The sequence below is a fragment of the Crotalus tigris genome, unplaced genomic scaffold (genome assembly GCF_016545835.1).
Source record: "Crotalus tigris isolate CLP2741 ecotype Arizona unplaced genomic scaffold, ASM1654583v1 scf7180000020932.1150333, whole genome shotgun sequence".
Lineage (NCBI taxonomy): Eukaryota > Metazoa > Chordata > Lepidosauria > Squamata > Viperidae > Crotalus > Crotalus tigris.
Genome location: NW_024098263.1, coordinates 725774 through 752329, shown reverse-complemented (window position 1 = coordinate 752329; position 26556 = coordinate 725774). Strand labels below are relative to the sequence as shown.

The window sequence follows — 26556 nt, the reverse complement described above, 5'->3', positions numbered from 1 at the left end:
TGAAGCAAAAATCACTGAGCAACCATCTCGCTTAACAGCAGAAATTTTGGGCTCCACAGTGGTCATAACTGGGAGTAAATGCCAGATTTGGCAAAACCGTTGTAAAACAGGGTCGTGTGTATGGAGGATGCTGCAAACCAGCATAAATGCAAGTCAGTTGCTAATTGCCCAACATGTGGTCACTTGACCATCCTAAATTTGAATCCAGGCGGTAGTAATCCTCCAGGTAGTCTGTTATAACTTTGAATAGTTGCTAAGCAACCAATCATAAGTTGAGGACTTCCTGTAGAACAGGGGTCTTCAAACTGGGCCCTTTTATGACTGGTGGGCTTCAACTCACAGAATTCCTCAGCCACCAGTCATAAAAGGGCCCAGTTTGAAGACCCCTGGCTGCAGAACCTTTCCTTTCCCAAATAATGTTCCATTTATTTTATTTAATACATTTTATAGGCTGCCTCAAGGTAACTTGACTTCCAGTGTGTCTGTGTATGTGTGTGTAAAATAATTCACTTTTTCTGCGTTTCTTTCATTGCCATTTTCTTTAATTTTTTAATTTTTTTTTCCTTTTACATAAAAACTTTCGTAAAAATTGGAGAAAGTAAAATGATTTTAAAGCAGTAAAATTAATCTTATCAAGAGAGAGCTGCGGCCTGCCTGCCTGCCTGAAAACCTTGAGCTGGCCTCTTTGCAAATATTTACATGATAACACATGAAAACTTGCAGAGAACAATGGGGAAAAAAACAAGAAACTGAAAAAATCTGAAGGTAACAGAAAATGGAAGAGAAAATAACAAACCCTCCTCTTTTTTTTTCTTTTTGTTTTTTTCCAAAACTATTCTTACAAAGTGTTCCCATGATATCAACAGGTGTTGGGCTGCAAAAAAAGAGGCCGGGCCGAAAGAAAAAAAAAAAAAAAAGGGGGGGGGGAACCAAGGAATTCAATATATTCACATAGAATATTGTACAGACCTCAGTGGGGAGAGAGGATGGACTCACACATTGTGTTGCGCATGGGAAGCACCGCCCTAGTGGTCAGTCTTGGGGTCTGATTGCAAAGTGAGCTGGGTGTGAGCAGGTGTGGCTGTGCAAACACATTTGCTCGCCACTATTTCTGCCGCGCTGGCCTCCAAATTCAGCTTGGAAAGGAGACCGTTTGTGTGGCCAGATCTGTGTTTTGTGTATTCAGACCCACAACGGTATGTGAACCCTGCTCAGGAAGAATCAAGTCCCTAAGAACTTTTATATATGTGTGTGTATCCTACTCCATGTCGGTGTCTTCTTTGGGTTTGTACACGATGCCAAACTTCTGCATGTATTTCTTGATGTATTCCTTTGTTTTGTGTTTGACGTTCTCGTTGCATTCCAGGTCTTCAGGCGTCTTGCAGTATTTGAGCTCCTTGTTCATCACACCGTGAGTGAGCTGGGGGAGAGGGAGGGAGGGAGGGGGTTAGGAAGGGAAAGAGAAGAAACCCCACATAATTATTACATTTGTAGTTCAAATGCAGGGTCCTTTGTGCTCTCTGCGCTGGGTGGGTTCCTCACAGATGTTTCACGACCCAACTAGGTAACATCATCAGTGCTAGGAGGGAGGGAATGTTTGAGGAGAGGAAGAGAAAGTCCTTCCTTCCTTCCTTCCTTCCTTCCTTCCTTCGTAGAGATTATTTTAGCCCTCCTGATTTTGTAGGCAGAACTCAAATCTGGGGCAGATGCATCTTCCCTGCAGGCAGGCCACTGGGATGCGTCTCTAGGCTTCTGCTTGGATGTTCATTGTAACCACAAGGTTCTGTAAATCTCAGGAGGAGGAAAAGAAAGAAATGAAGGAAGAAAGAAACAAGAAATGAGGAAGGGGAAAGAAAGAAAGAAAGAAGAAATAAGGAGAAAGAGAAAGAAATGAAGAAAGAAACAAACAAACAAGGGAAGAAAGAAACAAAGGAAGAAACAAGAAACGAGGAAGGAGAAAGAAAGAAAGAAACAAGAAATGAGGAAGGAGAAAGAAAAAATGAAGAAAAAAAGAAACAAACAAGAAAGAAACAAAGGAAGAAACAAGAAATGAGGAAGAAGAAAGAAAGAAACAAGAAATGAGGAAGGAGAAAGAAAAAAATGAAGAAAAAAAGAAAAACAAGAAAGAAACAAAGGAAGAAACAAGAAATGAGGAAGGAGAAAGAAAGAAAGAAAGAAAGAAAGAAAGAGAAACAAGAAATGAGGAAGGAGAAAGAAAAAAATGAAGAAAAAAAGAAACAAACAAGAAACAAAGGAAGAAACAAGAAATGAGGAAGGAGAAAGAAAGAAAGAAAGAAAGAAAGAAAGAAAGAAAGAAAGAAAGAAAGAAAGAAAGGCTTGATTCCCCCCCTTTGCCAAGATGCCATCTATGCCTCATAAACCCGGGGGTGGGGCAGGGGGAAGGTGACTACTAAGCTGGCTTGTTTGGGGAGGCTCCGAGAGAGTTTTCCGGAAGGGCCCCCGCTCACCTTGCGTGCCAGGTGCTTGAAGTCCTCCGTTGTGGTGATGCGCCCCACTTTGCAGTCAGGTTTGCGATAGGGGTTCAGGCATTGCACAATGAACTGAGACATCTGGTGGGGGAACGAAGAGAGAGAGAGAGAGACGATGGGAAACTCTGCGCCTTAAGAAGTAGACGGGACCCAAAATTTGTGTTGCCAGAGTGAAGTGTTTGCTAAGGGAGTTTTGGCCCCTTCATGGCAGATTCAGGGGAGGGGAGGGGAGGCAGCTGGAGAGGACAAGAGAGGGAGGAGATTCCTCCCAGCTTGGCCTCTGCTTATCTCAAGGATGCTTCTTCAAGGCTTCCCCAAAACAATTCCTTTGCATTAACACCCCCCCCCCTCGATGGTTGGGATTTTGGGGTTAGTCCAACTAGAGGCTTTTGCCTCAGAAAGTGCCTGAATTAATCACGGTCACTTCTTCCCCAGTAGACGCACCCTATCTCTAATTCCACAGAGTGACGGGATTTCCCCCCCCCCCCCCGCGTCCAAGGGTTTGAGTAGAGGCAGCCCTGGCAGAATCCCTGCAGTTGGGCTGGTCACCCAGTTGAGTTCTAGTCCTTCCTTGGGCAGGAAAGCCAGCTGGGGGACTTTGGGCCAATCCCTAGGGGACTGGGAGTTCTAGCTTTCCCTTAACTACGAAGGCCGGCTGGTTGACTTTGGGCCAGTGGCCAGGAGACGGTGAGTTCTAGTCCTGCTCCTTAGGCGTGAAAACCAGCTGGGGGACTTTGTGCCAGTCGCGCTCTTCCAGCCCAGCCCAGCCCAGCCCATCTCACAGGGCTGCTGTGGTGGGGGAGATGGGATGAGGAAGGTGCATTAGGTCCGTTCGCCCCCTTCAGTTATTGATAAAAATACCAAAGCTAGGATATGAATAAAATAAAATAGAAAATGGAAACGAGCTCACCTCTTTACGGAAGATCTCTTTGCTCTTCTTAGCCAATTCGCTGGAAGTGTCTGCCTCAGCAGTTTTGGGCTTTTTGGAAGACTGGGAAGAGACCACCACAATCAGAGAATCGTTATGGGGGGAAAAACTGTTGTTATTTTTATAAATAATGAAGGGCTTTCTTCCCCCAAAGAGGAATTGGCAAGGGAGAAGCCACAGATTTATGACTGTTTGCTTTGGGAATTTATTATTCATTTTTTTATTAAATGTTTGTGCTGCCCATCTCCCCTATAAGGCAAACTCTTTAATCAGAGTTCCTTCATGGCTTATTCTTTTATTTGCATTTTCCATTTTTTAAATATCTGGTAACAACTTCAGAGGAAGTGCAACTGGAAGGAAGGCGGGGGAGGTTTCCGTGACTGAAAACAAAACATGTGGGCCAAACCAGAGCCTCAATGATCAGTCATAAGCAGGAGTGTCCAACCATGGCCTCTTTAAGGCTTGTGAGCTTCAACTCCCAGAATTCCCCATTCAACCTTTACTGGTTAGGGCAGTGGTTCTCAGCCTGGGGGTCGGGACCCCATTTGGGGTCGAACGACCATTTCACGGGGGTCGCCAAACAACGCAGTCCGCCATTTTCCCCCCTTTTCCTTAGCTGGGCTACTTCCTTTGATTCTATTGGCTTTTGAAAGCCAATAGAAGAGACTCTCTTGAATAGAGTCTAATTCTATTGGCTTTCCAAAGCCAATAGGAATTGTCCAGGCTGTCTCTGCCCTGCTGAGCCTGCCAAAAGTCCCAGTCTGCAAACGGTGCTGCACCAGTTGAGTAGTCCTCGACTTACGACCGATTGGGGGGTTGCGGCATTAAAAAGGTTGAGAACCCCTGGGTTAGGGAATTCTGGGAGTGGAAGCCTACAAGTCGTGAACTTGTGAAGACTGGCAAAGTTTAGAGAGTACCTAGAGGAGTTTGGCATTAATATTTTCTCTACAAGGAGATTTTACTGGTGGTCCTCAACTTACGATGAGCCACTCGATGTTATGACATACCTCCCAAGAGCTGTTTATGGCTCCTTTTCAACACAAATACACACTGTACAATGACTGTATTCTGAGTGCTTAGCAGCCAGCTCATCTTTACGGTATGTGTGTTTGCAGTGTTTCTTTCTTTCTTTCTTTCCTCCTTTTTCTTTCTTTCCTTCCTTTTCTCCTCCCTCCCTGTTCCTTTTTTCTTCCTTCCTTCCTTTCTTTCTCCTCTCTCCTTTCCTCCTTTTCCTTCCTTCCCTCCCTCCTTCCTTTTTCTGCCCTGTCCATCCTTCCTTCTCTCCGTCCTTCTTTTTCTGACCAGTATCTGTCCTTCCTTTCTCTTCCTCCTTCCTTCCTTTTTCTGACCTGTGTCCTCCCTCCCTCTCTCCCTCCCTCTCCGCAACGTTTTTTGCCATTTTCCAGTGTTTACTTCTGATTTCCAATTTCCCATTGGGAAAAGTGGATTCGCTTAACGACTGAACTGTTTCACTTAGCGACTGCAGTGTTTCGCTTAATGACCACGTTGTTTGATTAACATCCATTGTAACTTAGAATGGGTGCCTTGACTTATAACTGCAAAAACGTACGACTGGGCCACCTACCTACTTTATAACTCAAGTAGTTCTATGACCCTAATAACTAGCTATGGAATGCACAGAGATTCTCACACTACAGACAGTCCTTAACTTACGACTGTAAGGGAACCTCCCCATTATCGTCATAGGTCCTAATGCTCATCAAGCAGGTCAGCCATATGACGATCTAAATATATTAATCTGTTTTAATCATTTGTTTTTACAAAAAAAAAAAGTCTCCATCCTCTGCAACTTCTCCATTTCTGAACATCGTAACTTTGAATCTGGGCCATTTAAGTTCCCTATTTTGGCTCCGTTGTGCGTTCGAACGGAGGTCCCTAAGCGGCCGGCTGTTAACTGGAGAACTCCTTGGATTAGAAAACCTGCACGGCGCCTATCGGGGGCAGCTTCGCCCCAACTCACCTTCATGGGATTCTCATCGTACGTCGGTGTGCCAAGATCCATTTCGGCTTCGTGCTCCAGGCTGGCGTCATCCTCTGGGCTGTCCCAGTTGGGAGGGTCCCACTGGGTTTGCCTGCACAAAGAGGAGGGTCAGCCCAGCACTCCAAAAACACAATCTGAAGCCCACCACGCTGTGTGTGCTGGTTGGGGGTCTTCAGGAACAGGCCCCGCCAGGACTCGGAATATGGCACATGCCCACAGCCAGGTCTCCTCCCCAGATCAGAGGCTGGAGGGAGCTGCCTTACCTGGTGGCCACGTGGTAGTAGTAGATCTTGCCCTCGGGATCGCGGGCTGTTTTCCAGTTGGGGGGCAAGACGATGGTTTTGGGCTTGGGAGGAGAGGGAGGAGGCAGGTCCAAGAGGTTGTTGGCCACCACCATTTCTGGCTGAAAGGGAGGAGGGGGGGGATGGAGAAAAACAGAGGAAGGAAGGGGACAAAGGACGGAAGGAAGAAGTGGGAAGAGGAGAGAGGTAAAAACAGGAAAGAGAAGAAAAAGAAGGGAAGAGAGAGAAGAGGAAGGGGAGAGGAGAGGGGAATAAAAGAAAAAAGGGGAATTCTGGGAGTTGGTCCATGCATCTTCAAGCGGTCAAGTTTGCAAAAACCACTGTCTGCTCTGTGGGCCACTGTCCGATTTACAAAGCAGACCAGATTAAGAAATAAAGACTCTCCAACAGACTGAGGATCCTCATTTAACAACTACTCATTTAACAACCACCCACTTGAACTTGTGACAGTGCTGAACAAATGTTGCTCAACAACTCGACGCCATACTTCCAGCCGTCTCCAAGGTCACGTGTGATTTTTCCTGTTGGGTTTCCCATAAACAAAGTCAATGGGGAAGCCGGTGGGAAATCGGAAACTCCTGCCCTGTGAGATCCTCATTCAACAGCCCACCAAGTCCTTGCTTAACAACGGAGATGGATGAAACTATAAGCTTCTTAAGTGGCACACCATCTCGCAAGCCTGACAGCACCAAGGGGCGGAATGAACCAGCTTCCTCCCATCTCTACCTGTTGGATTGGCGGGGGCTGCCCGGTGGTGACAATAGTGGTGACGGCGGTTGTGGGTTGCACCACCACGCTGGGAGGATGGGTGGTGTAAATCTGTTGTCCTTGGATGTACTGAAGACTTGGCTGGGCGTAACTCTGCAAGAAACGGAAGAGCCAATTCCAAAGATCAGTCTGCGGACAGGCTGTCCTCGGCTTGTAACAGTTCGTTTAGTGACCGTTTGAAGTTACAACCCGCATTGAAAAAAGCAACTTACGACTATTTTTCCACACTTAGGATCGTTGCAGCACCCCCCCCATGGTCACGTGATCGAAATTCGGACGCTTGCAACCGACTCATATTTATGACGGTCGCAGTGTTCCGGGGTCACGTGATCCCCTTTTGCGACCTTCCGACAGGCCAAGTCAATGGGGGAAAGGTGGGTTTGCTTAACAACCACATGACTCACTTAAAGACAGCAACTCGTTTAACAGCAGTGGCAGAAAAAGATCAGAAAGATCAGGGCACAATTCTCCCCCCCCCCTCCTATCTTGCTTAGCGATGGAAATTCTGGTCTCAATTGTGTTTCTAAGTCGAGGACGACCTATAGATGGCCTCGGCAAGCACTGGTCAGCCCCGTTTTGAGTGTCTCCCCACTCAAGGCCACCCAGGCAGAGAACGGCGCCCAATTCTGCCACACCTTCACCCTGGCGGGATTACCTGCACAATGGGCGGTGTGGTCTGTGAATAAGGCGAGGTGACGCCATAGACCGTCGGGCAGGCCTGTCCTTGGTAATAGATGGCGGGCTGGGACTGGGCTGGAGAGTATGGGGGCTGCACCGTCACGGTCGTCTGGCTGGAGTCCCAGATGCCGTAGCTTTGTCCCTGGACCGGACCAGGCGCTGCTACTGGCAAGACGGCCACGCTGGGCTCCTGGTGAACCATGGGGTCGCTCGGGGCCACGTACTGGGGCGTGGACACCTCCATAGGGGTTGCCACATGCTGGACCACGGGCATGGGCTGTGAAGCGGCCAGGCTGGGCTCCATGGCGTGGCCCACCAGGGTCTGCGAGGGCTCGTACGAGGCCGGCGAGCAGATGGAGTCCATGCTGGGCGTGGGGAGCAGCACCTTGCCAGCGTTCGGGTTGGTGGGGTCCACGTAGGACTGCATGGGGTAGCCTGGGGGGTACCCCATGAACGGGGGGTGGGAGGCCCCGTAGCCCAGGGAGTCGTACGGCAGGGGGGATGCCATGCCCAGGCTCTGCAGCTGTTGCTGCTGCTTCTGCGCCTCGCGCTGGGCGACCTCCTGCTCAAAGAGTTTCCGCCGTTCTTCAGTGGACAGCTTGCTGCGGTCCTTCAGCCGGACCTTCTTCTTCGAACTTGCAGCCAGCGTGTCGTAGCTGCGGAGGGAGAGAGAGAAAACGGGGTTGAGAGTCCCGGTGCGAGATGGACGCATGCGACGAATCTCGGGTGGGACTAGAACTCACAGGCGCCTAGCCAGCAGTGTATCCACAAGACCAAAGTGCCTTGTTAAAAAGTTTTGGACTCCAAGACTCATAATACAGGTAGTCCTCCACTTACAACAGTTTGTTTAGTGACTGCTGGAACTTACAACGGCATTGAAAAAAGTGACTTATGACTGCTTTTTTCACACTTACGGCCATCGCAGCATCCTTGGGGTCATGTGATCCAAATTCAGCCACTTGGCAACTGACTCATATTTACGACAGTCACAGTGTGCTGGGGTTCACACGATCCCCTTTTGTGACCTTCTAACAAGCAAAGTCAATGGGCGAAGCCAGTCATTTGCTTAGCAACTATGGCAAGAAAGTTCGTCAAATGGGTCAAAATTCACTTAACAACTGTCTCACCTAGCAACAGAAATTTGGAGCTCAATTGTGGTTGTAAGCCGAGGATTGCCTGTATTTTAGGAGGTGTTGTGACAAAGTCGTTTTGTGAGGCCATCCTTGTGTCGACTTTTGCAGGCCTGCTCTCATTAACATTTAAAAATCCACGCAGTCTTTGCAAGTGGTTAAGTAGAATTTTAGGCATTTTTAAATTTTTATTCTTCCTAGCACGAGCAGTGATTCCTGTCGGCTGCCAGTAATTTTATTCCTTTTTTTCCAATCTGCTGTTTTTAGTATTAAAAAACCTTTGTAAGGATTATTAAATGTTTTCTTTAGGATGGCTGTCTTGAAGCATGGACAGTATAAAATAAAAACATTTTAAAAATGAATTAAAAAGCCCTCTTCCTCCCCCCCTCGCCTTAATTTCAACCTTTTTTATATGCAGCAGTACAGACAGTCCTCAAGTTATGATTGTAATGAAGGCTGTTCGTTGAGTGAGGCTGTCACATGTGTACCTCGCTTAATGACTGCAACGAGGCTGCCCATTATAGTTGCTCAGGGGTGGCAGTCGTTAAGCGAGGTGCCTACATGATCAAGATCAAGTGTTGGCCCTCCTATTAAACTAACAGTCATAACTTTAACCATTGGTTGCAAGTCCCTTCGTTCAGCGCTGTCACAATTTCTGTCACTGAATGAACGGTCGTAAGCCGAGGACTACCCGAAAACATTAAGGGAAAAGTGGGCTCAACCATTCCCAACTTGCCGGTCATCCGGTCGCTTGGTGCCTCGCTCGTAGGCCGACGGAGGGGACAAGGACTCTCTCCGTTTCTTCTTCTCTTTGCTCTGCCTTTCGGGGTCACGTTCTCTGCTCTGGTTTTTGGGGGTGGCCGGGGTGTCTCGGCCCACCGCCTCTCTCCCGTGCTCTGCGAAGAAAGCGGGCAAAGGAGGCACTTTTCACTTACTACAAGCCCAGATTTAACCAGACTTGGGAGAGGAGGTGGAGAAATGAAAGAAAAACTAACAAGCCAGTCAACCTGAAAAATTGCCTTGCGTGGAGATGGGTGGCAAACAAATTTAATAAATAAAATAAATAAAATGAATTTTCATAAAACCACATTTTTTTCTTATCTGGGCAGTTCAGAATACCAATAAACACAAGGATTGTTAGTGTTTAGAAACATTAATTTCCCTCTCCACTCCTCCCTCTCTCTCATGTAATTTCTATCTATCTATCTATCTATCTGTCTGTCTGTCTGTCTGTTTATCATTATCTGTCTGTTTGTCTGTCTCTCTGTTTATCATTATCTGTCTGTCTGTTTATCATTATCTGTCTGTCTGTCTGTTTATCATTCTGTCTGCCTGTCTATCCATCCATCCATCTCTATCCATACATATATATGTATGTACATATGTACCTACCCACACATATCTGTCTGTGTGTCTGTCTTTACATACATACGTACCTAACCTACCTACCCCCATCCATCTCAATCAGTCAGTCACTCAGAGGCCCGTTCTCCTCGTCTTCCACAATGGCCTCAATATGTCTTCCAGCCCTGACTGTGAGCTTATAACTTAGTGCTTCACCATCTTGGCAGCTGGGAGGTGGGTGAACTTAAACACCCAGAATCCACCTTAATCCATCTGCCAGAGTTAAGAAGCGCTGGTCTGGAAGGCTTGAAAAAGTGATGTCTTTGCATACGTACCACTGGTCTCCTTTTCCACTTGACTCTTCTTTGGGATCCGGTACACCTCCTACAATTAAAAACCCCAAAGGTTAAGTAAAGAGTAGCGGTACATTTAAGCAATCCAATCTTAAATGATGTGATATAGAATATGATACAGAATAACAGTTATAATATTATATAGAACAGTGGTTCTCAACCTTCCTAATGCCGTGACCTTTTAATACAGTTCCTCATGTTGTGGTGACCCCCAACCGTAAAATTATTTTCGTTGCTACTTCATAACTGTAATTTTGCTACTGTTATGAATCGTAATGTAAATATCTGATATGTAGGATGTATTTTCATTGTTACAAATTGAACACAATTAAAGCATAGTGATTAATCACAAAAACAATATGTAATTATATATTGTGAAATATTTATTTCTAATTACAAATAAATGAAATTTTGTCTTGAAACATGGTGTAGCGTGGGTAACAGTCTTAACAGTAAACTACATTGCTACATTTTGTGACAGTATGCGTAAAAAGCCAACCCACAGGTTGAGAACCGCTGGTTTAATGCATCCAGCAGTAAACTAAAGCAGGGGAGGGGGCTGGCTTTGCACGGCATCTAATCCCCTCCCTGCAAAAGAAAAAAAAGCCTAAAATGATGGCCAATAACTTTAGCAAATAACACAAATAGAGTCAGCAGGATCCTGTCCCGAACGGAGACCAACTGAGTTAACGTGAAAGACAGTTTTTACCAGGGAATCCCCAAGGAGAAAGAGATTCTGCCTTAGGTATAGGTCTCCAGGTGGGATAGATTTGGCTGGGGGGGGGGGGGGTGGAGAGGGAATTTCAACAAAAGCCTCCCAATCTTAAACCTTCAGACCTCTCCAAAGGTTTTTTTTTTCCTGAAACTCATGAGATCTTTTTCTCATTTTACATTCTCTTTCTGATGCAGAAGGAACTATTTTCTAAAATAACTAGGCTTGGTTTTTCTCTGCAGAAAAAGTAAGGCGGGGAGAGGCTGGACTGGATAAAACGAAGGGATCACACTGTCTGAATCTGGCAGAAGTCTGGGTATTTTGACAACCCCCCTCCCCTCTTTTGCATATTGGAGCCTTTGAAAAGCATTTTGAGCAAATAAAACAAGACACTCTCCAACTTTTTTCTCCCACCTTCGGTTAGGGGGCATCAAATTCACCCGGTCTTCTCCTCTTGAATATCATTTCTCTCGCGTTCCTAAACGGGCTCTTCCTATGATTTACTTCTTTCTTTTTTTTAAATATTCATTGATATTTGAAGGTAATAAATCCGGGAGATTAAAAAGTTTGAGCAAACTATTAAACGGCCAAGCCTTTGCCTATTTAATAAGGGGTTGAAAAACCCGGACACCAGACCCTCCGGGGCTTTTTCCTTGCCAGCTGCTTGAGCGGAAAAGCAGCAGAACCTCTCCGGTGGGTCTTTCCCTTCTTCCTAGGACCCCCCCCAAATCAGCTCTCCCTCCCCAGCTCAGAAAAGCCGAAGAAGTGCAGAAAGATTCCCCGCCTGGGAAGGACTGGTTTTTTTTAAAAAATAATAATAATAATAATAAAATGCCCCAGCAACGACTCTTGCCTTGAGGATCCCCCGGCTGCTATTTTTAAAAAGCCGAGAAGAGGGAAAGAAAAGGAAAAAAAAGAGACTAGGACTTTTTTTTTTTTTTGCACTAAAAAGAGGAAAGGGGGGGGGGGGAAGGGAAATTCTCCCCAGCAGCTGGCTGATCTGGCAGCGGTGCTGGTGGTGGAGCAAAGGGGAATCAGGACCCCGTGCAAAGCTCTCCAGCCTTCCCGGGCTTCAGTCTGGGGTCCCTTTCCTTTGCCAGTTGCAAAGGAAAGGAGGGGAAAAAAAGTCGGGGTTCGGGAAGCCCCGCCTTTCTGGCTGGCTGGGGCTCGCTGACTCTTCCACTCCTGCCCCCTTTGCTTTCGTGACATCGCCGCCTCTGATTTGCGTGCGTTTCAAAAACCGGGCTTGAGCTGCACCAATCGGTTCCTAAGACCATCGGAAATGTGTGTTTTCCGATGGTCTTAGGCGACCCCTGTGAAAGGGTCGTTCGACCCCCAAAGGGGTCACGACCCACAGGTTGAGAACCGCTGATATGATATGATATAATATAATATAATATAATATAATATAATATAATATAATACAGGGGTTCTCAACCTTGGCAACTTTAAGACTTGTGGACTTCAATTCCCAGAATTCCTCAGCCAGCTTTGCTGACTGAGGAATTCTGGGAGTTGAAGTCCACAAGTCTTAAAGTTGCCAAGGTTGAGAACCCCTGATATGATATGATATAATATAATATAATATAATAATATATGCAATATTGTAATGTAATATAACATATTATATTACATATTATCTTGTAATATATACCCTAATGTACATATATCATGTCATAATGCAAAGCCATAAAATACAATGTAACATAGCCTATAATAAAAGCAGCAAAAGTCAACAGAGCAAATGGTTATAGAAGAAAATCAGAAAGCCTATGAGGTTCTTCTACACACAATCCTTGCCAGAGTCAAAATATTCACCTCCACAAATTCCAGAACCCAAGCTGGATCCTGGTTCTTTACAGTGGTTCGTCCAGGATCAGCACGCCCACCACCTTCCACGTGAATGTGCCCTGCGCGTTGGAGGGCTGGCCTGGGAGCTCTGCCCTCCTTTATCTGCAAGCAGGGAGTGGGCGTCAAGGTCCCACAGATGAGACCAGTTAAAGCAGCAGAACGCCCAGGCTTCAGCTTCCCATTGGCTGTGCAATCCACTACGTTTCCCAGTAATACACCCAGGTGGGCTTTCTAATGCTAGGGATCATCCTCCACAGCTGAGGGAAATAGAAATGACCTTGGTTCCCATAGGACAGAAAACTGTTTAGTCTCATAGGAAACTTTCCTATCTTGTAGCAGCCGAAAACAAGCGAAATGGCTTCGGCCTGTGGCAAGGTTGACGGTATGTTTATGAGCTAGCACGGATAAGAAAACCAAGATTTCCGTTAAATCCCACGTGTAAGGAAGGTGACCCCAGTTGATGGTTCCCTCTCTTAAGAAAGTCCATCTGGTGGGACCCAGGAGAAGGGCCCTCTCTGTGGTGGCTCCCTCCCTGAAGGACCATCTTTTTCCCAGTTATAGCCACTCAATCCACCACCGTGGAGAGGCAGGTGTTATGGGTCCCCTCTCTTATGGACATTCACCTGGTGGGACCAGGAAGGGACTTTTCCGTGGTGGATTCCTCCCTGTCCTTTGAAGGACCATCTTCTCCTAGTTACCTCCACAGAACCCACCACAGTGGAGAGGCAGATGTTATCTCTGTTAAGAAGGTCCATCTGGTGGGACCAAGAAGGGCCTTCCTTCTCTGTGATGGTTCCCTGTTTTTTGAAGAACCATCTTTTCCCAGTTACATCCACAGGACCCACCACTGTGGAGAGGCAGGAGCTGTTATGGGTCACTTCTGTTAAGAAGGTCCATCTGGTGGGACCAAGAAGGGCCTTCTCCATGTTGGCTCCCTCCCTGTCCTTTGAAGGACCATCTTTTCCCAGTTACATCCACTCTACCCATCAGAGCAGGGGGGCAGGAGATGTTATGGGTCCCCTCTCTTAAGGAGGTCCATCTGATTGGACACAGAAGACGGGCCTTCTCCCTGGTGGCTCCCTCCCTGTGGAACATCAACCCTGAAGAGATAAGATTGTTGCCCACATTGACATTCTTTTCAAAGAATGGTTTCCCCAACGGATCAGGAGACCCCAGGGAGATACGCAGCCCATCAAGTTGTCGGTAGGGATTTGTTGGGTTTCACATTGGAGTGTTATTTCTGTAAGGCCCTAAGTCAGGGGTAGGCAACCTTGGCTCTTTTGTGACTCGTGGACTTCAACTCCCAGAATTCCTGAGCCAGCTTGCCCTAAGTGAATTGAGTGGCCCTGTAAGTCTTCTAAATAAATATGTAAATTAATGTGTGCTATGCTATTGAACAAAACCATTAGTGCTTCCATCGCAATGCTATCTTCCCTAATATATCTACTGCAATGCTGGTTTCAAATACAGCTGATCCTTGACTTACAACTCTTTGTTTAGTGACCATTCGAAGTTACAACGGCACAGACAAAAGCGACTTATGGCCCTTTTTCACACTTAGGGCCGTCATGCGATCAAAATTTGGAAGCCTGGCAACTGACTCATACTTACGACGCTCACAGTGCCCCTGGGTCACGTGATCCCCTTTGGCGACCTGCCTACAAGCTAACGTCAATGGTGAAGCCGGACTCACTTAACAACCTTGTTACTAACGGAACAATTGCACTGATTCACTTAACAACTGTGGCAAAACAGGTTGTAAAATGGGGGCATAATTCACTTAATAATTGTGTTGCTGAGCAACGGAAAATTTTGGGCTCAATTGTGGTCATAAATGGAGGACTACCTGTAGCAGTTAAATCTGTCAGTCCTGTTTAAAAATTATTACAAGCTAGGGTGGAAAATATACAGCTTACAATTAATAATTAATATTAATCAGTTTTGTGATTATGACACTGATTATGAAAGTGTGAGGTCTAAATAATCAATTCCTTCTGTCCTTATTAAACGGCCAACTATCATTTTTTTTCCTCTCCAGTAACAAAGTTTACTAAGGGTGAAAACTTTAAAAAAAAAAAAATAAATAAATTTTTTTTTAGACATGTAAAGAGCTTCCAAAGAAAGACTTTGCAAGCAAAGATGTTGCCACCCAGACAAAACGGGGGCAGGGGGGAAGAGAGAAATACTTCCCACGGTCTATGAGAATGATTTTGAAAAAAGAAAAAGAAAAAAAAAGGACAACCCCCCCCCCCACGATTCAAATTTTTCACTCCTGACTTGCATTAAAAAAAAGGGGACGATGGGAAAAGAAGCACAAAATGTCCCTTTGCTTTTATCCTCTCTCTTTTCCTCTGTCACACACAGAAGACACACTCGGAGTGTGGATCAGAGTGTTTTCAGACTGGAGGTAGTCCTCAAGTTAGGACCATAATGGACACTGCGCAGGAAGGTAGATGACACAGTTGTAAAGTGTGTCTTTCTTTCTTTCCTTTCTTCCTTCCTCTCTTCTTCCCTTCCTTCTTTCCTTCCTCTCTTCCTTCTTCCTTTTCTTCTTCCCTGTCTCTTCCTTCCTTTCCTTTTCCTTTCCTTCCTTATTCCCCTCTTCCTTCCTTCCTTTTGCCTCCCTTCCTGCCTCTCCTTCCTTTCCCTTCATTTCTTTTCCTTCTTTCCTTTCCTTCCTCTCTCCTTCCTTCCTGCCTGTCCACCCTTCCTTTCTCCTTCTCTTCTTTTTCTTTTCTTTCCTTATTCTGCTTCTTTCCTTTCTCTCCCTTCTTCCTTCCTTCCTCCGTGCCTCTTTCCACCTCCTTCCTTTTCCCCTGCCTTTCCTTCCTTTTCCCTCCCTTACTGCCTCTCCACTTCTTTTCCTTCCCTTCTTCCTTTCCCTTCTTTTCCTTCCTTCCTCCTTCCCTTCATTTTCCCTTCCTTCCTCCCTGCCTCTCCTTCCTTTTCCCTTTCTCCTTCCTTTCCTTCTTCTGCTTTCTTTCCTTGTCTCCTTCCTTCTTTCCTTCCTCTCATTCCTTCCTGTCCTTTGTGTCTTTCTCCCTCCCTTCCCTTCCTTGCTCCCTGCCTCTTCTTCCTTTTCCTTTCCTTCCTTCTTCTCTTTCCTTTCCTTCCTCCATCTCTCCTTTTTCTTCCTTTCTTCTTCTTTCTTTTCCTTCCTTTCCCCTCATTTTTCTTCCTTCCTTTCTTCTTCCCTGTCTCTTTTCTTTTCCTTCCTTTCTTCCTGTCTCTTCCTTCCTCCCTTCTTCCCTTCCCTTTCTTTCCTTCCTTCTTCCTTTTCCTTCCTCAGTCCTTCCTGTCCCTTTTGTTCCCTTCCTCCCTCCCTTTTTTTTCTTACTTCCTCCCTGCCTCTATTTCTTTTTCCTTCCTTCCCTTTCCTTCCTTCCTTCCCTTTCCTTCATTTCTTTTCCTTTCCATCTTTCCTTTCTTCCTGTCCCTCCCTCCTTTCCCTTCTTTGCTTATTCATTCCTTCTTTCTTCTCTTTCCTTTTTCTCTCCGTTCTCCCTCCCTCCCTTCCTCTTTCTTTTCCTTCCTCCTGGCCTCTCCTTCCTTTCCTTTCGCTTCCCTTCCCTTCTTCCCCTTCCTTAGAAGCAGTGCTTAAGGCACCTGGCTAGAAACCAGGTGACTAGGAATTCTAGTACTCCCTTAGACATAACACCAACTGGATATCCTTGGGCCAGTCAACCCTAGCAAGCAGACAATAATCAACTACGGGATACATGACGGCGTTCCAGTATCTCAGGGGCTGCCCCAAAGAAGAGGGAGTCAATCTGTTTTCCAAAGCGCCCAAAGGCAGGACAAGAAGCAACAGATGGAAACTAACCAAAGAGAGAAGCAACCTGGAACTACGGAGAAACTTCCTGGCAGTGAGAACAATTAGCCAGTGGAACCACCTGCCTCCAGAAGTGGTGGATGCTCCAACACTGGAAGTTTTTAAGAAGAGACTGGACAGCCATTTGTCTGAAATGGTATAGGGTTTCCTGCCTGAGCAGGGGGTTGGACTAGATGACCTCCAAGGTCCCCCCCAACTCTGTTATTCTATTCTATTCTGTTTTATTCTATATTCTGTTCCATTCTAATTCTATTCTATATTCAGTATATTCTGTTCTGTTCTGTTCTATTCTATGTTATGTTCTATTCTATTTTCCATTCTATTTTATTTTCTGTTCCATTCCATTCCATTCCATTCTATTCTATTTCTTACTCTATTCTATTCCATTCTATTCCATCCCTTCTCAAATCCATTACCCCCCAATAAAATTGTATGGCCATGTCCAGGCAGCCACAATGCTGATTCAGAAGTCAACCCCCCAAAGATAAATAGCTGAAAGTGATGACTGACTGATGATCAATTGATCTATGATTTATTTAATTCTATCTGCTAGGTAATGGAAGCACATATTTATTTACAGAGGACACCTGGCTCTTGGCCTTCGGGATGGTGGGACAGCGAAGACTTTCCCACCTAAATCACATTCATGGCAAACCACCATTGTTGGTTTGGCCAAATTGGGAAGGTGACCAGTGATGGAATCATTACTCATCCTACCTTAAGGACGTTGGACGCTTTCCCACAGGGCTCCTTCGCGGTCCGTCTTTATGCAAGACTTACCTGTCACTCATACATCCCCAGTTCCAGCTCTTCACACGGGCCGCGCAAAGAAAGGCAATGACGGTTTGTTAGCGCAACAGTGTCCGTTTTCAGCACGGGGTGAGCCATGCACCTTTTTCCATCGCTGGCGGAAAAAGGGTGCATAAAACCTGTGCTGAAAACGTACGGTTGTTGTTTTCCTTTTTTTACAGTCTGCGTGTGCTGTGCTGGTGTGCGAGGTGGATTTTGTGTTGGATGGGCCCTGGCTTGGGGGTTCGAGGCCTTCAGGCTGGCGGAGCCCTCGAAGCGCCGAGCCAGGGCGAGGCGTGTGAAGAAGTGTGTGTGCGGTGTGTAAAATAAAACGAATAGCTCACACGATCCGGCTCTCCCGCCAGGAATAAGGGGGGGGTGCTCCCCGGGCGTCATCCGTTGCCGGACGCCCCCCAATTTACGTCGGCCTCAAAGAGTTAGCCACCTCTGTGCTTTCATTTTTCCAGGCTTAATTCAGCCTATTTGCTCATGCACCAGCCAGGTTGGCAACCATCTTGCTGGGATTTTTTTCTCTTCCACGGGGTTCTCCACTCTTCCGGAGGACGGAGTTGAAAATGGGAGTGGTGGGCCAGTTAAGGAGCTCCTTGCTGCCCTGAGAAGCTGGATGGAAATGGTTGCAATTACTACGAGGGGCTCACAGCGAAGACGCCGGGGGAGGACGCAGCTTTGAGGTCCCACCCCGCCCACACGAGGCTTCCGAGGGGACGGCTTAAGAGAGTGACCGGCGCGTCGCTTTGCAGGACGCTCAAAGTCCTCCACCCGTTGTCCCAAAGGCTGTTGGTTTTTTGACCCTCCCCCCCGCACCCAAAAGGCAACTGGAATTCCTTTTCGTTTTGTTTTTTTCTCCCTGAAAACGTTTTTGCTTCTCACCCTCGGAAGTTGGACGAGAAGTAAAAGGTTTTGAGAGGAAAAACAAAACAAAACAAACAAACCCAAGAAAGTTGTCAGTTGCCCTTTTGGAGAAAAAAAAAAAAAAGCCCTTTTGAGACAATCTTGGCCTGGATGATGGAGAAGGTCTGCAGACCACTCAACCCGTTATGAACCTTCTTGCTTTCAGTCCTGGTCATGCAACCAGGATGTTCCTCCAGATATTTTTCCATAGCTTTGCTCTTTTTGGGGGGGGTGGGGGGGGAGTGTCTGGTCATAAAAAAGATAAATAGTCCTCGACTTACAACTACAACGGAGCCCAAACTTCCCACCGCCAAGCAAGACTGTTGTTAAGCGAGCTTTGCCCCATTTTACAACCTCGCTTGCCACAGTTGTTAAGTGAATCATTGCAGTTACTAAGTTAGTCACATGGTCGTTAAGCAAATCTGGCTTCCCCCACTCTGACTCTGTTTGTCAGAAGGTCACAAATGGGGATCGCGTGACCCCCAGGGGACCGTCGTAAATAAATTCCCAAGTGGATGAATTTTGATCACGCGACCACGGGGAGGCTGCAACGGTCATTAAGGGTGACAAGCAGTCATCAGTCAATTTTTTTTCCAGTGCTGTTTAATGACTTTGAACGGTCACTAAACGGACGGTTGTAAGTCGAGGACTACCTGTATTCCTGCTTTTCATCAGGACAAAAAAAAAAAAAAAAAGATAAATAGGTCGTCTTATCGGTAGTGCTTTCAATCTGGAATCAAGTTAAGGGCGATGTTCCTCCAGCGGTCAAGGAGACCGTCTTATTACAAGCCAGTCATTTTTTCCAGAATAAACTGGGACTGTTGTGGAGGGATGAACCAAGAGTGTTGTGAAGGTGCGTAGGCATGCGTGCACACACATATGCAATTTTTTTTTTTTTTTAAAAAAAGACAAATATCAGTTGCCTTTAAAATAAAAGCTATCCACACAGGGTGGATAGGGACTGTGAAATGCCCAGGTCTGCCTTATACCATCCTGGACAAATGGCTGCCCAATCTTTTAGAACATGGAATCAAGGGCTAGAAGGGGCCTTGGAGGTCATCTAGCCTAACCCCCTGCTCGAGCAGGAGACCCTAGACCAGGGGTAGGCAACCTCGGCTCTTTTATGACTCATGGACTTCAATTCCCAGAATTCCCGAGTCAGCTATGCTGTGGCTGTCCAGTCTATTTTTGAAAATCTTCAGGGACTGAGCAACCAACCACTTCTGGAGGGGAAGTCTTTCTACTGACTGGTTGATCTGGGATTACAGAATAACAGAGCTGTAGGGGACCTTTGGAGGTCATCTAGTCCTATCCCCTAATGAAGCAGGAGTCCTTATTCCATCCAAGACAAATGGCTGTCCAATCTGTTGTTAAAAACCTCCAATGATGGAGCGCCCACAATTCCTGGAGGCAAGCTGATTAATTCCACTGATTAAGCGTTCTCACTGTTGGGAAATTGCTCTTTAATTCTACGTTGGACTTCTCTTTAATGATCTTGCATTAAATTCTCGGAAAACTCAGACAGAAGCAGATAACTCTCAATGCCATGACAACGGATAGGAGAGATCTGAAATCACCCACACATGGGAATATAAACATATCCCCACCTGTGGAAATATGAGAATATAAGATTTCAGACACCTGGCTAGCAATGCACGGGGATCCTACTTTGGAGTTCTCATTAATCTGTATATCCAAAATCAGCCCTTTAAATGCTTTCTGAATGCAGCTATGTGATCATCAAAAAAGTAAATTTGATTTAGCTTTAACATCTGCAATGGTAACCTTGGAAAGAGAATGATTCCAGAGCTGGCCAAATTTTAGCCAAGAATCAGAGGTAGCCCAAAAGGGGGAAAAAAAAAAAAAAACACTAAAAGATCTTAGCAAAAGCTATATATGTATTTTTCTGTGCTTGACTTCATACCGAAATTAAATTGTCAATTCTCAAGCTGCAAAATCATTAACCTGCATTTAGAAGTTTCTTTCAGATCTAGGGTTTTTTTTCCTCTCTCTTCCCTGCCCAGTCATTGGGGCTGTAGACTTGACACATGAAATTCTGGGACACGAATTAAACATGCAAGGCGCAGAGACCCTACAGTTCTCGACAAACTATACTTTTAAGCAGCAAAGTTTTCTCCTTAAAGCACTTAATGTGCCCTTTCATGTCAGAAGCAACCTATCCCAAAATCATAATAAATTCTATTTCACTCCAGACAGGATCATAGGTTCAGGAGATCCCTGAGTATATAACCAATATTGCAGATATACCCCACTCCACCCCCCCCCCCAAAAAAAAACCTTGAGCAAAAATGCAACTAGGAATAAGAAAGAATGACTATCTAGAGCAGCGTTTCTCAATCTTGGCACCTTAAAGATAGGTGGGCTTCAACTCCCAGAATCCCCCAGACAGCAGCCTGCTTTAAGAAGCCCACCCCTCTTAAACATGTCAAGGTTTAGAATTACTGCTATGGAGAGTTGTATTGTAACTTTTGAAAAGTAAAAATCAAAAGACAGGATCCAAACTCACTTCCCTTCTTCTTTCAAGGCTTTCTGTTTTCTTGGTCTTTTCAGGACTCCATTTTTTTTTCTGTGCTAAGTTACTCACAACTCAGAAACAGCACATCACCAACCCTTTCGGGTAGGCTGAACCTTCCTAAGACTGCCTGCTATTCTTGAAAATGCAAAACAGGTTTCTAACACCCCTTCACACACCTCGCAGGACACCGTGTTCAATATCCCACGGACAAGGATTTGATCCCATGACGGATAAGTTTCACATTACAGGAAGTCCTCGACTTACAAACACAACTGAGCCCAACATTTCCGTTGCTAAGCCTGACAGTTGTTAAAGTGAGTTTTGCCCTGTTTTACGACCTTTCTCGCCATGGCTGTTAAGTGAATCATTGGGGCTGTTAAGTGAGTCACATGACTTGTCAGAAAGTCACAAAGGAGGGATTGATGACGTGACCCTGGGACACTGCAACCGTCATAAATTTTCTGATTTTTTTGATCATACGACCCTGGGGATGCCGCATGAAAAACGGTCGTTAAGTCACTTTTTTCCAGTGCCGTTGTAACTCCGAAGAGCCACTAAATGAACTATTGTAAGTCGAGGACTACAGCTACTTTGCCACAGGAAAATCCACTTTCTAATGGGAAGGCTTCCAGTCTGCTGAAAGTCCAAGTTTGCTCAAATTTAAATTATTAATTCACTAATTGCTCATTAATTAATTAATACTACGCGGGAGCCCAAATTCTGTCCTGTCGAGAGAGGACTTGACCTTCATTTCTGTTCTACGGCCAAGCCAAATGGAAGCTTTTCGTGCTTTAAAATCACACAGAAAATAATAATAAAAAAATAAATCGGATCAAAATGGGAAGCAGATGCAGTGACGTTTGCTAGCATTAAGCCTCAAAAGCAGGTAGAGGATTCGACTTATACCGCTCTGTTACTCGTCCGTTCGTTCATTCGCTCATTCTCCTCCCAAAAGGGAACTTGCATGTGCGAACACACACACACACACACACACACACACACATACAGACTTTAACATTTTAAGCCAAACTACCAACTTAAAAGAGGGTTTCAACTTACTTTGAGGTCTTTCCAGCAGTCCAGCAGCTTGGTAGCCAGGTCGCTGAGGTCCAGCAGCTTGTCAGGCGGTTCCTGACTCCGTTCGCTCTCCGCATCGGAGACCCCTTCCTCTTCGTCTTGAGAGGGGGTCTCGGCAGCCACGGGGTCTTCCAGCTTTGGGGTGTGGCCCTCCTTGCTCTCCCCCTCGGGCTCTGCCTCCTGGTCAGCAGAGGGAACCTGGGTGGCGTCCATCAAGTCTTCCGGGGGGGCCTCCTTGGCTGTCTCCTGCTCCAAGGGATGCTCGTCCGCGGCTTCAGCTGGAAGGTAGTCGGGATGCTCCAGGTCTTCCTTGTTCTCCTTCAGCTCCATCTCGCTGGCGGTGTCCGAGAGGGCGCTGTCCATGCTGTTCTCACTGATGATCTTGACCCTCCGGAAGGCCACCTTCTTCGGGGTGTCCACCTCGCCCTCCAGGATCGGCTTGGAAGACGGGTCGGGCGTGTTGAGGGGCGTGTGAGCCCGGGAGGTGTTCTCGCTGGAATAACCGTCTCCTTCGCTCAGTTGTGGGACAGCCGATTTGGTCCGGGCCCAGCGCTGGATGATCGGAAGGACTTTGCTCTCCTCCAGCATGTTCTTGTTAGGGATGGGCAGGAGCTCCAACGTCTTGATGATCTGTCACCAAAGGCAACAGGAAGAGGGTCAGTTCTCTCTAACTGGCCCTGGGTTACAGTTCCAGGTCCTCCAAGGGAGGAACGCCTTAGATCTGGACGCCCGTATGTGGACGTCCAATACAAGAAAATAGTTACAGCTGAGGGTTGAACTGTGGGCTCCTTGGTGGTCTTTCAGCTTGGTGGCACTGATGAGGTCACCTAGCTTGGTCATGAAAGGTCTGCAAGAGAACAACCAAGCTGAGAGCACCCAGGACAGCACAGTTCTCCTCCTCCTCCTCTCAACAAATCCAGCTCCCTTCTAGCATTGATGATGTTACTCAACTGGGTCATGAAATGTCTGCAATGAAACCACCAAGCTGACAATACCAAGGACCCCATAGCCCTCCTCCTCCTTTCCACAAACCCCCCTCCCTTCTAGCCCTGATGATGTTCTCTACTTGGCTCATGAAACATCTGCAAGGAAACCACCAGGCTCAGAGAGCACCCGGGACCCCACAATTCTAGACTCTGGCCACCACTGTTGGAGGATCACCAGACCACCTGCTGTTTCCTACAGGGAAACTAGAGATACTATGTCTGCAGGGCTTAGAACACTGGTTCTCAACCTTTTTAATGCTGCAACCCCCAACCGGTCGTAAGTCGAGGACTACTCAACCGGTCGTAAGTCGAGGACTACTCAGCTGGTGCAGCACCGTTTGCAGAATGGGACTTTTGGCGGGCTCAGCAGGGCAGAGACAGCCCGGACAATTCCTATTGGCTTTTGAAAGCCAATAGAAGTAGACTCTGTTCAAGAGAGTCTCTTCTATTGGCTTTCAAAAGCCAATAGAATAAAAGGGAGTAGCACAATTAAGGAAAAGGGGGGGGAAATGGCGGACCGCGTTGTTTGGCGACCCCCCGTGAAATGGTCGTTCGACCCCAAATGGGGTCCCGACCCACAGGTGGAGAACCACTGAATTAGAACATACCTGAGAATATAAGAGCAGTGGCAGTGCATCATAGGTTTGGTGTTCTCCTTTCCAGCTGCTCAGAAAAGCAAGTCTCACCACTCATGTTCTCTGGCAACTAGGAGTTCTCTAACTACGAGCTCCAAAACTGGCCTTCCAGAGCAGCATTTTTCAAACTTGGCAATTTTATTGTTGTGTGAACCTCAACTCCCAGAATTCCCCAGAATTCTGGCCGAGGGTTGAGGTCTACCCGTCTTAAAAGCATGCTGGCTGGAGGATTCTGGGAGTTGTAGTCCACAAATCTTAAAAAGTTACCAAGGCTGAAAAACACTGTTTCTAGAATATAAAGTCCTATGAAGTCCAAAAATGGCTTCCAGTTTTTGACTATAAGCAACGTTTTAGAAGATACACTAATGTTGAACGTCACAGCAAACATTGAGAATGGAGCTATAGTTAATTCCTAATTCTCAAAGTCTGAAAATAATCTGCTTTATGGCCAGCTATTCCCATATAATTTGTAATGTAGTTTGAAATTAATGTATGACAGCCAAATCGGGAAATGTCTTTTGCAGTGTTAAACACTGAATAATGGAAAGCATTAAAAAAAAAAAGATTAAATGAAGGCCTCTCAGCTGAGATTAATTTAAAACTTCAGGCCGCTTACGTGTCAAATGCAACTGTTTTCCCACGTTCAAGTGAGCCTCTGCCCACAGAGGGGGAATTAAAAGTGTTCTCAGAAGGACTGATCTGATCTGCACAACCGATTCTGCAAAGTCCCCCCCCCCGCTTAAAAATGTGATCCTAAGTGTCACTGTGAGCGAAGAAAATGATGCTAGGTGGAACGGCGTGATGCAACGTGGGAAATGGAAAACAGATTCCTTTGGTCTCTTCAGCTAGCTCTGATGATGTTACCTAGCTGGGTCGTAAAATATTTCCAAGAAAACCACCCAGCTCAAGAGAGCACCAGGGACCCCACAGCCCTTCCTTCCTTCCTCTTCCCTGCACCTCCCTCCCTTCTAGCACTGATGATGTTCCTAGATGGGTCACGAGACGTCTGCAAGCGAACGTAGCTCAGAGAGCACCAAGGACCCCACAGTCCTTCTCTCCCCCTTCTTCTTCTCCTCTACTCCATTCCTTCTAGCACTGATCATGTTTGCTAGTTGGGCCACGAAACGTGTGTAAGCAAACCATCAAGGATCCCCCTCTTTGGCTCCTTCGTTCATCTCAACACCTTCCCATCAAGGCGCAACCATGCCATTCCAGCCACGGACCTCCAGCTGCAGTTTCAGACTGTTGGCTGTGTTTCCTCTGCTGTCCCCAAGCTCTGCCATCCAGATCCAGAGGAGGGACAGGCCGTGGCACTCCAGGAAGGACTTCAAACAGGCCTGGGAATGGGTGTTCTTTAAACAAGAAAGAAAAGGGTGGGGGGGGGGCAGGAGGGAGGGAAGGAAAGGAGAAGATGACCAAACCGTTTTCTGGAACCTCAGTTAAAAAAGAAAAAAAAGGATGAGATCATGAGGATCAGCAGGGTTAAAAGGGGCCACGCTTGGAGACCCCTGTAATAGAACACTCCAAGAGAACATCTCCTGCTTGTGAGTCCACATCATGTATGTGTGTGTGTGTGTGTGTGTGTGTATGTGTGTGTGTGTGTGTGTGTATATATGTGTGTGTGTGTATGTGTAGTCTTTGGTTATTCGGGTTTTCTCCCGCGTAAAATTGGAAGTGTTTTGGCGACGTTTCGACGAAGTCCCATCGAATGTGTGGTCTTAGCTGTTTCTTCCTTTTAACTGCCAGTCCTTTTAACTGGCAGTTAAAAGGAAGAAACACATTGCTCCTCGAAGCATGAAGCTGAAAACACCAGCCTGAAGATGATGAATGGGACTTCGTCGAAACGTCGCAAAGACACTTCCAATTTTACGCGGGAGAAAACCCGAATAACCAAAGACCTACATACAAACACACGCGAAAACCTCAGAAAACATATATCTATATCTATATATATCATCATCACAATTGTCGCCTTTGAAATGACAAAAGGAGGTTACTACGATCTGGTGAGATTTCAATTTGGCAGCCTCTGCCAACTAAGTTTCTCACTGTGGAACAGATGTTGGCCCCTTGGTGGGGTGATCTTCTGCGAGAGGAGGACCAGGCTGGACGTCTTAGATTCCTCTCTGTATTAGGCCACGGAGTTAGAACTGCTCCTAACTGGATTACAAGGTCATCCTCGACTTACAATAGTTCATTTAGCGACTGTTCAAAGTTACAACGGCACTGAAAAATGTGATTTAGGACTGCTTGACTTACAAACATTTGGGGCATCCCCACAGGCACATAAGCAAAATTCAAACATATGGCAACCCTGTTTGTTATTCATGACAATTGCAGCATCCCGGCTTGGTGACATTGTGACAATCAAAATCAACGGGGAAGCTGGATGCAATCGTGTTATTAACATTAACAACTGTAGTGATCCACTTACTAACCAGGGCAAGGAAGGTCATCAAATGGGGCAAAATTCACTTAACAAATGTCCCCACTTAACAACAGAAATTTTGGGCTCAAGTTGAATGTGTAGAATCCAATTCGATTAAAGCGGCTGATGGAATGGCTCCTACAGAATCCAATCCAGATTAACACCTGGCTTGTCCTCCAGAATCAGTTTCTGATGTGGACAAACAAGCAGAAAATGTTCTCTTGGGGTGTTCTATTACAGGGGTCTCCAAGCTGGGGAATTCTGGGAGTTGAAGTCCACAAGTCTTAAAGTGGCCGCGTTTGGAGACCTTGTTCTATCAGATACCACCACCAAAGGGCACCCAGGTTTGATTTAAATAGAGGACTGTCCAACTTAACCCAAGATGCAACTCAACTTGAATGCAACGGCAGTTCAAAGATGTGGTGGAAACCAACCACTCCTTCACACAGGCCATCATTAATAAGTGAACACAGTAACCATGATTTGTTAGTCCCAGCTCGAGACTTAGGGTGAAACAGGCAAGGAGAATTTTAATTCAGTTCTTGAAGGTGGCGATGGATTGGATAAAGGTCAAAAGGAAGTCAAACCAGAGAGAACTTTTGTTATTTGTTTGTTGTATGTTAGCCAGTGACCCGTCTGCTTGGCCAAAGGGGAATGTTATCCTTCAGGATCAGGTGTGGTGGTGTCCTTCGGTCCTGCATTGTTGGTCCTCATTTAGCAGAGCTGACTTAGCTGTCTGCCTTGGGCAGAGGCTGGTTGTGGTTACAACTGATAAAAAAGCCACTTCACGACCAACACTCAAAG

General features: G+C 46.2%; 1 protein-coding gene across 2 annotated transcripts in view; it reads right to left on the bottom strand.

Annotated features, from left to right (window-relative positions):
• Positions 1-520: 520 nt before the first annotated feature.
• Positions 521-26556, bottom strand: part of SETD2 (SET domain containing 2, histone lysine methyltransferase) — a 64885-nt gene continuing 38849 nt past the window's right edge. The window contains exons 12-22 of one of the 2 annotated variants that reach the window (XM_039368803.1): positions 24548-24676; positions 21686-22333; positions 9977-10025; positions 9034-9193; positions 7145-7823; positions 6448-6582; positions 5683-5822; positions 5399-5510; positions 3400-3480; positions 2469-2570; positions 521-1420 (exon numbers count right to left, since the gene is read on the bottom strand). In XM_039368803.1, coding sequence (XP_039224737.1) covers positions 1259-1420; positions 2469-2570; positions 3400-3480; positions 5399-5510; positions 5683-5822; positions 6448-6582; positions 7145-7823; positions 9034-9193; positions 9977-10025; positions 21686-22333; positions 24548-24676 — 2397 coding nt within the window. In that variant the 3' untranslated portion in view covers positions 521-1258. Of the gene's footprint in view, positions 1421-2468; positions 2571-3399; positions 3481-5398; positions 5511-5682; positions 5823-6447; positions 6583-7144; positions 7824-9033; positions 9194-9976; positions 10026-17522; positions 17800-21685; positions 22334-24547; positions 24677-26556 lie in introns of those variants that run through there. The other variant, XR_005559811.1, reaches the window with a different exon arrangement.